The 12048-nt window shown below is 57.6% G+C and overlaps 1 protein-coding gene across 4 annotated transcripts in view; it reads left to right on the top strand.

Moving 5' to 3' along the window:
* Positions 1 to 10298, top strand: part of LOC128343156 (cAMP-specific 3',5'-cyclic phosphodiesterase 4C-like) — a 59277-nt gene extending 48979 nt beyond the window's left edge. For all 4 annotated transcript variants that reach the window (XM_053291724.1, XM_053291725.1, XM_053291726.1 and 1 more), the window contains 8 exons: positions 1124 to 1299; positions 2043 to 2141; positions 2855 to 3019; positions 3135 to 3234; positions 5082 to 5236; positions 6085 to 6207; positions 6986 to 7168; positions 7470 to 10298. In XM_053291724.1, the coding sequence (XP_053147699.1) occupies positions 1124 to 1299; positions 2043 to 2141; positions 2855 to 3019; positions 3135 to 3234; positions 5082 to 5236; positions 6085 to 6207; positions 6986 to 7168; positions 7470 to 7964 (1496 nt within the window). In that variant the 3' untranslated portion in view covers positions 7965 to 10298. The remainder of the gene's footprint in view (positions 1 to 1123; positions 1300 to 2042; positions 2142 to 2854; positions 3020 to 3134; positions 3235 to 5081; positions 5237 to 6084; positions 6208 to 6985; positions 7169 to 7469) is intronic.
* Positions 10299 to 12048: the final 1750 nt, after the last annotated feature.

Genomic DNA, 12048 nt, shown 5'->3' on the forward strand with positions numbered 1-12048 from the left:
GCCCAGAGTGGTGTACTACATACTTGAGTTTCTCTTTCACAACAACCCCGTGAAGTAGGCTAGGCTGAGAGAGAAGCGACTGGCCCAGAGTCACATCCAGCAAGTCTCCTGGCTAAATGGGGATTTGAACTCGAGTCTCCCCAGTCCTAGTCCAGCCCTCTCACCACTACACCACGCTGGCTCTCACAGAGCCCTTGCTATCGCTCAGCTCTTTCCTCTCTTGACCAAGAATACACCTTGAGCTGACCATCCCTGAGCTTTTCATCAACAGCCATTTATCTTAGTGATTCTTCCAGTGACACAGAGGTAGAAGTCCCTTCTGTTCTGCAAAAATGGATTAACCAGAGGACCCCTCTCCCTTCTCCGTGTGTGTGTGTTGGGGGGGCAGGGGGGAGGGAGACCCAGTCTGGTCTTGGAAACCTCCCTCCCTCCCCAGGGAAGGACCGGCATCTCTTGCTATCACTTTCTGCTGACGTCAATTCTTCTGTGTCTTAGTCATATTGCGGGGCGGGGGGGGGAATCTCCCTCAGAACAGCGAGAGGCTTGTGCAGGGCTCCTCCAGGGCGGGAGTGTTCAGGCGGGGTTTTTCCCAGCATGCTTAACTCCTTGGCCCCAGAAATGTTGGTCCCAGGAAGACAAATCAGACTCTTTACTGGGGGGGGCATGTGGGGGGGTTATGGAGGCTCCATTAATGCCCCCCTGCCTCCCTTTCCTGCCTCCTCTTCTCTCATCTCCCTTAGACTGAATTTTGGATTGTAAGCCCCTCGGGACAGGGACTCATCCATGAGCCTGCTTCAGCAAATAATAAAATGCATTCCTTGGGGGCTACGGTCAGTTGCTTTCTCGGAGGGTTTGGGTCATCTGGCCCTGGGGCGGCCATTTCCACCTCTCAGCCAGAGGAGGTTCCAAAGCGGGGTCAGGCTGGGCGAAGCATCACCGCCCCCCCCCCTGGACGAGTGACACCCTACAACGCGGCCAGGTCTGCTCTCCTCCCGGTGTCGGAGCGGGCCGGCTCCCTTCCCGAGGCAACCCGTCGGCCATCGGGGGCCTTCTCATGGCTGAGCTCGGGGGTCCCCCGCCAAAGGGTTTGCCTCACGGCCGGTGTGTGTGCTGCCCCCTCCAGACAAGCAGCACGAGGTGGAGATCCCGGCCCCCGCCGGCCCCAAGGAGAAGGAGGAGGCCCGGCGGCCCATGTCGCAGATCAGCGGCGTGAAGAAGCTGACGCACGGCTCGAGTTTCGGCTGCGCGGCCATCCCTCGCTTCGGGGTCAAGACGGACCAGGAGGCGCTCCTGGCGAAGGTGAGGGAGGGGGCCGGGGACACCTCTGTCTGTGCCCCCCCCCAGTGCAGAACTCGACCCCCGGAGTATCTCCACTGCCGCCGAGGGGGGCTTGGAGCTCTGGACCCAGCGGCTGCCGGCGAGGAGATGCCAGGCCAAGAGAGTTGGCTGCAGACCACTCTGGGAAGCCGCCTTGGGGGGAGCGGCAAGAGCGTCTAGGGCGCTGCGGCCCTGGGGCGGCCCTCCCCACAAGCAGGTTTGCTGCAACCCATTTATTCACTTCGAGGCCCCCCCCCCGCCACTGATTAACACGGCGTGTTGTGCGGTTTGGGCACCAAATGGGAAACTGAGATGGGGGGGGGGCAAAGGGAAGAAAGAAGAGAGAGGAAACCAGAGGGAGGGAGGGTGACGCTGAGGAGAGCCAGGAAAGCTGGAGGAACCCCTAAAGAAAGTGAGAACAAGAGAGAGAAAGGGAAAGGAATCCAGAGGTTGGAGACGCAGCCAGAGGGGTGAGAGGACATAGCATTCCCAGCGCCCACAGGATGGGGCTTCTACGCCTCCTCCCGTGCCAACGTTGGGTCCCCAGCTGCGATGGGACTTCCATAATCCCCAGCCCCGGTGGCCTTTGGTTGGGGATGATGGGAGTTGAGGTCCAGTGACATCTGGGGACCCAACGCTGAGAATCCCTGCGTGTTGAAGTTGGCCTGGGGCCCCCGTGCGCTCTGCTGGCCAGGATGACACCTCTGCCCTCCTCCCCTCTGTAGGAAGTGGAAGACGTGAACAAGTGGGGTCTGGACGTGTTCAAGATCTCCGAGTATTCCGGCCAGCGGCCACTGACCGTCCTCATGTACAGCATCTTCCAGGTGAGCGGCCTCCCCCGGAGAGAACGTCTTTGTCTCGGGATTCTCTCCGCTCTGGACTCCTGGAGGACGGGGAGGCTGTCTTTGCCAGGGCTGGAGGGCTCAGGAAACCTACGAGCCATCACTGGGGTCCCTCGAGGGCCGGGTTTCCGCCTCCGAGGGGATTGGCTCTCAGTCCAGAGGGGCCAGAGGCAAGTAGCCCCATCCAGGACATGCCAGGGACAAGATGAGAGTCGAACCGTTTGGAATTTGCGTTCGTTCCCCTTCAGGTTCATCAGGGCGTGTGAGCCCTAACCAGTTCAGACCCTGGTTGACAAAGTGGTTTGGTAACCGGTTTAGATTTGTTCCGTGCAGACTTACCTCACCTCTTTGGCTTGCAGTGTCGCTCTATAACATGATTACAGTGGCAGCACTTGTTTTTTTTACAAACAAAATACAAGCAACATCACACACACACACACGGCTTTCTAGACCCCACCGCAATGGACCTCCTCTTGGTTCTTCCTGTCCCCTGACCACCACTGAGGCGCAGTACCACCCTTTGGCCAGCTGCGGTGGTGGCAGCGCTGAGTACTTCCCTCCTCTTGCAAGATTCCCCAGTGGTGAAAGCGTGTCCCCCCCCCGGTTTGAGAGCGTCATTGCTCACAGGGCAGAAGCCTATCAGTACATTTTGGGAACAGACTTTCTCCTAAGCTCCTCTCCCCCCCATCCTGCAGGAAAGGGAGCTTTTGAAATCTTTCCAGATCCCCGCAGACACTTTCATCACCTTCATGATGACCCTGGAAGACCACTACCACGCTGACGTCGCCTATCACAACAACGTGCACGCAGCCGATGTGGCTCAGTCCACCCACGTCCTCCTCTCCATGCCGGCTCTGGAGGTGAATGGAGAGGGATGCTGGGGAGGGGTCCTGATCCGACAGGCTCTTCACCGGCTTCCTCCAATGCTTACGGCTTCCCTCCCCCCTCTTCCATGCCCCCCTCCCTCCCTCCCAGGCTGTCTTCACCGACCTGGAGATCTTGGCCGCCATCTTTGCCGCGGCCATTCACGACGTCGACCACCCCGGTGTCTCCAACCAATTCCTGATCAACACCAGTGAGTGAGCCGCGTTTGCTAGGCAGCACAGAGTTCCGGGCCCGCTCGGGGTTGCCCACCTCCAGCCCTCTAATCTGGTTCCATCACCGGCCTGTCTTCCCTGAGAGGGCGAGATCTGGCCCCTTGCGATGATGCCCATGAGTAGAAGGCAGGAGGAGCAAAAGAGGCAGCGCCTGTCGAGAGGGAGCTGCCCAGCGCGGAGAACTCGGGCAGGCTAGAAGAGGGAGGGACGCCCCGGCCACGGAGAGTCTCTTGGCCTGACCCAGCAAAGCCTTCCTCGGTTTCCCAAGCAGGACCACTTGGCTCGAAACTCACGATACATCAGGGTCTGTCTGCTTGCCTGGTTAATGGAAGGCATGCCGGGGAGAGAGGAGAGGGAGAAGCCCGCTTGCTTCAGAGCATACCGCGACCTTGCCTGGGCAGGCCACGCAGCGGCCCCCTGAAAACCCGCGAGTGGTCCACCCCAGTTTCTGAGCAGCTTTTTATACGGGGACCGAGATTCTAGGGTGGACGTTACCTCCTGGTTACCAGAAAGATGGACTGAAAGCATCCGTTTATTGGGGAGCGGTGTATACAGCTCTGATGCCTGCGTATAGGGTTTTCAGCTGGATATTTCAAATCCTGGACTTCCTGGCCCGAGGGTGCTGTGCCCCTCCAGGTCCCTGGCTTCTCTGCCCAGCTGATTATCCACATGGCCTGACTGCCTCTGACCCCCCCCCCCTCCCCAGACAGTCAGGGGTGCAAAGAGAGAGTTTGAGGAGCAGGTTGCTAGAAGGGTCAAGGAGAATAACACACACTGCTTTAAACATGTCAGAAGCAGAACGCCTGCCAGGGGGGCAGTTGGACCCTTAGATGGTGTGAAAGGGATTATTAAAGAGGAGAAGGCGGCTGCAGGAATGGGTCTTCACGAGGCTGACTTTATACCCTCCCTGGAACTGAGCTTCTCAGGCTTGGAGGCTGAAGAACTGGGCGAGTTTGAGGTGACGAGGGAAGATGTTTTAAACTGATGTGGAAAACTGAAGACTAACCAATCTCCAGGGCCAGATGGCACCCACCCAAGAGTTCTGAAGGAACTCAAAGGTGAAATTGCCAATCTCCTTGCAAAAATATGTCACTTGTCCCTACAATCAGGCTGGAAATTAGCTAATGTAACTCCCATTTTCCAAAAAGGGATCCAGGGGGGATCCGGGAAACTACAGGTCTGTTAGCTTAACTGCGGTGCTGGGTAAATTGATGGAAAGCATCCTCCAGAATAAAATTGTAACGCACATAGAAGAACAGGCCCTGCTGGGAAAGAACCAGCATGGCTTCTGCAAAGGGAAATCGTGCCTCACCAACCTTTTGGGGTTCTTTGAGAATGTCTACGAGTGTGTGGATCGAGGTGATCCAGTTGACATAGTCTACCTGGACTTCCAAAAAGCTTTTGACAAAGTTCCCCACCCAAGGCTCTTGAGTAAACTTAGCAGTCATGGGATTAGGGGACAAGTTCATGTGTGAATTAGTAGTAACTTATTTTCAGTCACTGACCAGCAAAAATGTAGAAAAACAGATACATAAGATGGTGTGGTTGAAGGACAGGAAACTGGGGCTAGGGATAAATGGAGAGGTTTCACAGTGGAGGGAAGTAAGAAGTGGGGTCCCCCAGGGATCTGTACTGGGACCGGTGCTTTTTAATTTATTGCCCCTCTCACCTCTTGCCAGTGGGCTTCTCGGGGGCATCTGGTGGGCCACTGTGTGAGATGAGATGCTGGACTAGAGGGGCCTTCTTGGGCCTGATCCAGCAGGGCTGTTCTGATCCAGCAGGCCTGCCCCTTCTCTTTCCCTCCTCACCCTCATGTTTATTCCAGACTCGGAGCTGGCGCTGATGTACAACGACGCCTCGGTGCTGGAGAACCACCATCTGGCCGTCGGCTTCAAGCTCCTGCAAGAGGAGAACTGCGACATCTTCCAGAACCTCTCCAAGAAGCAGTGGCAGTCTCTGCGCAAGATGGCGATTGACATGGTGAGGAGCTCAGTCGGAGGAGCAGGGGAGTTTGGCGGGGGGGGGTTTCACTGGGGGGCCTTGGGAGCCATGTGTCGACAGCCTCAGATGAGGCAAGACGGCATGGGGAAAGGCCAGGAGGTGGGGACAGGGTGGGGCTGTAGAATAATGCGTGGCCTGGAGAAAGGAGAGGCGTTTCTGTCCCCATAAGAGGAGGACTCGGGAGTACCCCCATGACCTTGGAGGGTGGGCAGGAGATTTGAGGGGGGCAGAAGCAAGGCCTTCTTCTCCCTACACACCATCCAGGGCCACCCGGTGGCCCCTGCCTCAGAAAGCTCGCAAAATGCATTAGAAAGATTCGCGGAGGCCTCCCTCACATGCTGTTTGTCAAGATGGCTCTTTGGAACTTCAGTGTTCAAGAGCAGTCTACCTACAAGTAACAGTTTCTGGGGAGGAAACACTCCCAGAAGGGCCCTTCTTGCCCTGCACTGCTGGGAACTGGATGCTAGGCTGGATGGGCCCTCAGTCCGACCCCAGAGTGTTCTTCTCATGTTCCTGCAAAGAATTTAAATGCATTCACAGAGGGGAAACTTCTCAACCGCTGCAAGCCATGAGAGCTGCATGGAGCCTCCAGGGTCATGCACACGCTACCTCTGGGGGAAAAAAGCACCGGCAGTTTCTTCTCGGGGCTGCCACGAGGTAGCCCAGCCATCAGTGTGGCGTCTTCCCTGCCTTAGTTTATCTCGTAGTCTCTGGGAATTGGCTGTGTGTTCCGGAAACGGCCTCTCTGCTCTGCTCTCTGCCGGTGGCTCTTGTTGTTACTGCGCCACTCAAAACAAGCCTGCCATGTCTTCCGTGGGCTCCTCCAGGTGCTGGCGACGGACATGTCCAAGCACATGAGCCTGCTGGCTGACCTGAAGACGATGGTGGAGACCAAGAAGGTGACCAGCCTGGGGGTCCTGCTCTTAGACAACTACTCAGACCGCATCCAGGTGTGTTGTGGGAGGGGAGGGAGAAGGCGGCGGGGGGGGGGAGTTGGGGGAAGGCCACAGTTGGACCAAGTTCCAACATTCAAAATCCAGATTTGGACGGGACATTTTGCCATCAAATGTTCTCCTGTGCGGTCGTGGGCCAGTTTAGGGTCTAGTCAATTTCACTGCAAGGAAGGTAGTTGAGGGGCGCAGAGAGAGAGAGAGAGAGAGAGAGCACAGGCAGATGGAATGGAAACCAGGTTTCTCAAACTTGGGTCTTCAGATGTTGTTGGACTACAACTCCTATCATCCCCTGCCGCAGTGGCCTTTGACCCAGGCCTCTCAGAGCCCAATTGTGCAGGCGTGGTGGCATCCAAAATGGCTGCCGCACCAAGGGGGAAGGCCCCTTGGGCCCAATGGGCTGGTTCGGCCTACATTGAGGCCGGTGGGGGGGAGGGGGAACCTCCGCGGACCCCGCTGCTGCCTCAAGAGACTCCCCCAAAGGGAGTAAAGGTACCAAGAAATTTTTTTCCATTAAAAAAAACAAACCACATGTTCGCGAACCCCCGAACAGTTGGGGAGTGCTTGGTCCGGAGTCTGACCGAACAGGGGGTGGTTCAGTTTGACCCTGGACCATCGAACCGAAATGGCTCGACGTCAAGCCGGTTTGCACATCCCTCACCTGAAGGCTGCCGCGGGGCCTGGGTGGAAGGCGTGGGCACGACCCCCAGGTGCACCAGGCACCCCAGTGTGGTGACCTGGCGGGGAGCTCACGGCCGTCTCCTCGGCCCCCTCGCAGGTCCTGCAAAACATCGTCCACTGCGCCGACCTCAGCAACCCAACCAAGCGGCTGGAACTCTACCGCCAGTGGACGGACCGCATCATGGTGGAATTCTTCCACCAGGGGGACCGAGAGCGGGAGAAGGGCATGGAGATCAGCCCCATGTGTGACAAGCACAACGCCTCGATTGAGAAGTCCCAGGTGGGCACCTTGGGTGGCCCGGGGGGGAGGGAGAGGGCGGTTGAAGGCTCCCGAGGAAGAAGCCTGCCCTCCTGGATGGGTGCACAGCAAGGAAGAGACGCCTCTCGGGGACCCTTGCCGAGAGGGAGGCCTTGCTGACCGGGGGTGTCGGCATGCCCGGGCTGAGCCCTTGGCTGCCTGGGGGTTTTTGCAGGGGTGGTGGTGGGGGGCATACGGCCACGGAAGCCATTCCAGAAGGGGGAGGGGGCACGTCGTCATCAGAGTCCAGGAATCAGGCCTCCTGCCGTCTCTCTTTCCCCAGGTGGGGTTCATCGACTACATCGCCCACCCGCTGTGGGAAACCTGGGCGGATCTGGTCCATCCAGATGCCCAAGAAATCCTGGACACCCTAGAAGACAACCGGGAGTGGTACCAGAGCATGGTCCCTCGCAGCCCCTCGCCGCCCCCAGAGGAGCTGGGCTCCGAGAAGTTCCCGTTCGCGCTGACCCTGGAGGAAGAGGAAGGAGAAGGATCCGGCACGGAGCAGGAGGTCGGGAGTCCGCTGGAGGAGGACAGCAGCGAGTCCCGAACCGTGGGCACCCCCGACGACTCGGAGTCGGCCAACGAGCAGCCGCCCTCCCCCGCCACGGACCGAGCGGGCAGCCCCCACAGGAACGCCCTGGTCAAGCAGAAGGAGGCCTTGGACTTGGATAACCGAAGGACGCTCTCGCAGCCCAGCAGAGGGAGCACGGCCGGGGCAGAGCCCTGCCTGGACCAGGAAGGGAACGTCACCTTCGCGCCCCTTGGGACGACGTAGTGGGCAGAGGCACTCCTGACGCTCCATCCTGGGGGGCAGGGGGCGGAGAGGGGTGGGGGTCCAACGGGGAGATCTGGGTGCCTTGCTTCCTTCCGCTTCTGGCTCTGCCCCCGTCACAAGCCGCGGGGGCCACTGGGGCCATTTCCTCCCCCAAGCAGTCTGTGGGAGAATGCCAGGTCTGAACTGCAGGGTGTTTCTCAGGGGGGGCCCCACACCGTGGGTGGGTCTTCCTCCCAGCTCTTCCCAGCCATGGCACCTGGAGGAGGAGAACCACCCCCGCCCCCTCCCATCCGCCTCTCAACACCCCCCTCCATTGGGCTGCCGCTTGGACAAGGCCAGCTCTGCGTTTTCAGGCAAGCCGAGGGGCCATAGCCGCTCAGTGGCTGCTGCCGGTCAGAGCAGACAGTGCTGAGCTGGATGGAGCAAGGCTCTGACTCAGCTCCCGGCAGCTTCAGAGGTTGATTCTCCTCTTCTTCCAGAGTGGGAACTGAGCAGGAAAAGAGTCCACCCCCCACCTGCAGCTCTCCTCAGCATCACCAAAGCCAGCCTCCTCACAGCCTTGAGATACAAAGCCCACCCCTTGGGTTTGTCCTCCTTGGCCAAATTCAGCCTTCAGAAGGGAGGCAGAAGAGCGGCGGAGAACTTGCAGGCAAATTACCTCGCTCCCTTTTCTCCTCCGTAGAAATACTTATAGAAAGCTGTAAAGATCCACCATAGTTTTCAAATCTTTTGTAAGCCCATGTTCTGAGTGGGAAACATTACGCTTTCCGGGGAAAGCGTCGGATTTTGTGATATCTCCGTGATTTCCCCTTTGGGTTTCTTGAGAACGAAATGGAGAGAAGATCCGTGTTTTTGCCATCCTTAATTAAACTGCCTCCCAGGCGCATCACCTCTCTGGCAAGCGAGAGTTTTGCTGGAGAGCTTTCCAGACAATATCACGTTTCTCACTGGGAAAGCAAACCAGGAGATCGGACTGCTCCAAACCCTTGGCCTCCTCTTCTGCAGCCTGAAGAAACGATGGCCCGCTTCCAGAGGTCTCTTCGGGGTGACCCCTCCACTGAAGCAAACTGTGGGTGCCTTCGGATGCACGGAGAGCGGCTGGCGACTGTCTCACGGGAGCCTTTTGCTTTTGCTTTTGAGGAGACCACCACGGACACCCTCTGCCCCCAGGGGCCCCTGTGGTTTTTTAAAAAGGGGGTTTCAACCCTAAATCCCACAGAATGGGGAAGACTTTCCAAGCCGACTTTCGGATCTGGAGAGGAGGGCCTGTTTGGGGGCTCCAAGCCAGGCTGGTCTGATCCGTGAGTTGCGCACACCCCGCCGCCTCCTTTTTCTGCCACCAGACGCAGACGCGCTGTGTCCCTCTAGCCCTGGGATTTCTGCTTCACGCGTCCTGCGGTGGTTTCTGCAAAGGAGCGGTGTTACAAATGGAGATCGGCTGCTGAAAGAAGGGCACCGGTCATTCCAGGCCAAATCTCCACTCCGGCCATCAAATTCGATATTCTTGTGCGCACAAGGTCCGCCTACCCCGTAACCAGGATGGGTCAACTGATGTGTTGATCTGCTGTCTGGTGGTGGGGACGGTGGGCGGGGAGACGTGCCTGTGAGGCTTGAGGGGGTTCATCGCCCCTGTTTCGCAGAGTGTCATCAGGTGACAACGTTAGCCGTGGAACTGACTGCCACCACAAATAGCCGGGGGGGGGGGTGCTGCCAGAAGATGGAGACGGGAGGTTGGACGGGAGAACCTTTCCAGACCACTTGATGGCCACTGAAGGAACCGAAATGGCCCTCGCGTGGCTGGGACTGTTTTGCACCTCTGTCTAATTTAAGAATGGGGGCTTCAGGGAGTGTGTCCGGGGAAGGACTCTGTGGGCCTCTCTGGGCTCAGAATATCCCGTCCCCCGTCCCTCCACAGACCTCCTGGGAAGGGGGATGCCATGTCATGGTTGGCAGAGCGAACACCTTTAACTTATTTGCAGTGGGGGAAGCGGGTGTGGGGTGCGTTTTGTTTTGTTTTTTAGAGCAAAACCCCCACTGCAGTTTCATGGTTAATAATAATAATAATAATAATAATAATAATAATAATAATAATAATATAAGAGTGAGGAGCATAATATCCCTGCCCACCCATGTTTCGTTCCTAGAAACTGGTATTACTGTCACTTGCACTCAGAAATGCTGCAGTCTGTAGAATCCTGTTGTTGCTGTTGCTGATGTTGCTGGTTTTTTCACGTTGCACTTGCGTTTGCTGAGCTGCCGCTCCTCAGTGGCAGGCTTGGGCTACCAGCTTCTTTGTGGAATAAGCACCGTCATAATTACAGGGAAGAGACCATGGTTTTCTTTGCCATCTGGGTTTCCCTTCCGGCGTTTTCTCTCACCTCCCCTCACCTTTCTAGTGTTGATTCAGTGTAAAAATTCCCATCTCTCTCTCTCTCTGTGCCATAAAGCTCCAGGGCTTGAAACTGAAGCTCTGCCCCAAGGCAGCTACAGTGACAGAAAAGCTGGCTGTGGGGAGAGGCAGCTGCAGGGGCGGGGGGGGGCTCATCCAGATGACACCCTAGAACAGCAGTAAAATGCTTCGGCTTGATGGGGTCATATTGAAAACGACCCCCAGAATCTCAAACTCCCACAACAGGGAAATACAGCTATTTTTCCGCAACGGACTTGCACCGTCGTAGCACTAAATTGCAAAGATAAAACCTGAAGTCAGGCACTGGAAATGTGAATGGGGGGCCCCTTTCTGTCACCACACAGGAAGTCGGGAAGCACACCTGGCAGATCCGTAGTGACCCTGTGGGAAGGCTTGATCTGGAAACCCCCTTGGCGCCAAGCCCACCCCTCCTCCCATGGGCACTCCCCAGAAATGGCCACGTGGGTCGGCGGACGTGGAGGGGGTGGGGGAAGGGGCCAGATTGCGGCCAGCACGTGATCACTTCCTCCTCCATGTTTGCTGACCCCTGGACCGTTCCTCAGGAGCGCCCATGGCGCTTGCAGGCTGGCTGGACGCCACCCCAGCCCTGACTCTGCCCACTGTGTGGGGGTTTGGAGAGGGAGACGTGGTGGTGGGTACGCAAAGGATGTCGGGAGGGAGGGGGAACCTGGAGGAAACGTGAAGGGGAAGATGGGGGGGTTGCAGGCCTAAGGGGCAGCTGGGCCTCTGGGAAATAAGGGCCCCGACCTAGGAAGGGTCAAGGGAAGGCTGCGTCCTCTGCCCTGCAGGAGTTAGGGTGGCACAGCCGGTGGTTCCTCCTGGTGTGTCGGTTTAAGCAAGAGGCAAGGCCTGAGCTTCCTGGCGCGTCTCCTTCCTCAAGCAGGAGGGGCCGGGCCTCAGCCCCCCGGCCTGGAAACCACCCTCGCGCTCTGACCCCCAGAGTGACGCTCCCAGCAGCACACGGGTCCTGCAAGGTGGGAGGCTGGGCTGGCGGCTTCATTCTGAGGTGTGTGGGGGGTAGTCAAGAAGTCCCTCAGAAGGGCGTTGGTGCGGCTGGTGTCTGTCAATCCCGAGGGTCCCAAGCAATCCCTCCATTTGTCCCAGCAAATGCACCACCGACAAACCCGGCTCCAAACTAAGGTCAGTCTTTGTTCCTGGAGTGCATGGCCTTCACTTCTCCAGGCTCGCCACTGTCTCTTGCTTGTCCCACAACTAGGGTCGCCATGGCCCCCAGAATTTAGGGTAGCCCCTCCCCGATTTTGGCTCCCCCACCCGGCTGCTAAATTCCACCTGGATTTGCGCTGCCCGGATTCTACTCTGGAGCCGATCACATGGGAAGGCAGAGAAGGCGGGGAAAGTATACAAATCTGTCAAATAAACAAAAATGCAAATTAGTTTCCGCATAATTTGCATAACATGCAAATTAGGCCACCCAGATTTGGGGAGCCTGCATAAGGCAACCCTGCCCACGACACTCTGGATTGCGACATCAGCGTGTGGGCCTGGCCTTACAGGGCAGTCTTGCCTTCATGGGGTTTGGGGACGTCTGGTGGACTCGATCCTCCACCAACATCTCTCTTTTTCTGCAACTCCCATTCATTTCTGTAAGATTTGCACAAGATAAATTGTGGGTTTTCACACCAGTCCCTCCCA

Source organism: Hemicordylus capensis, chromosome 2 (assembly GCF_027244095.1).
Source record: "Hemicordylus capensis ecotype Gifberg chromosome 2, rHemCap1.1.pri, whole genome shotgun sequence".
Classification (NCBI taxonomy): domain Eukaryota; kingdom Metazoa; phylum Chordata; class Lepidosauria; order Squamata; family Cordylidae; genus Hemicordylus; species Hemicordylus capensis.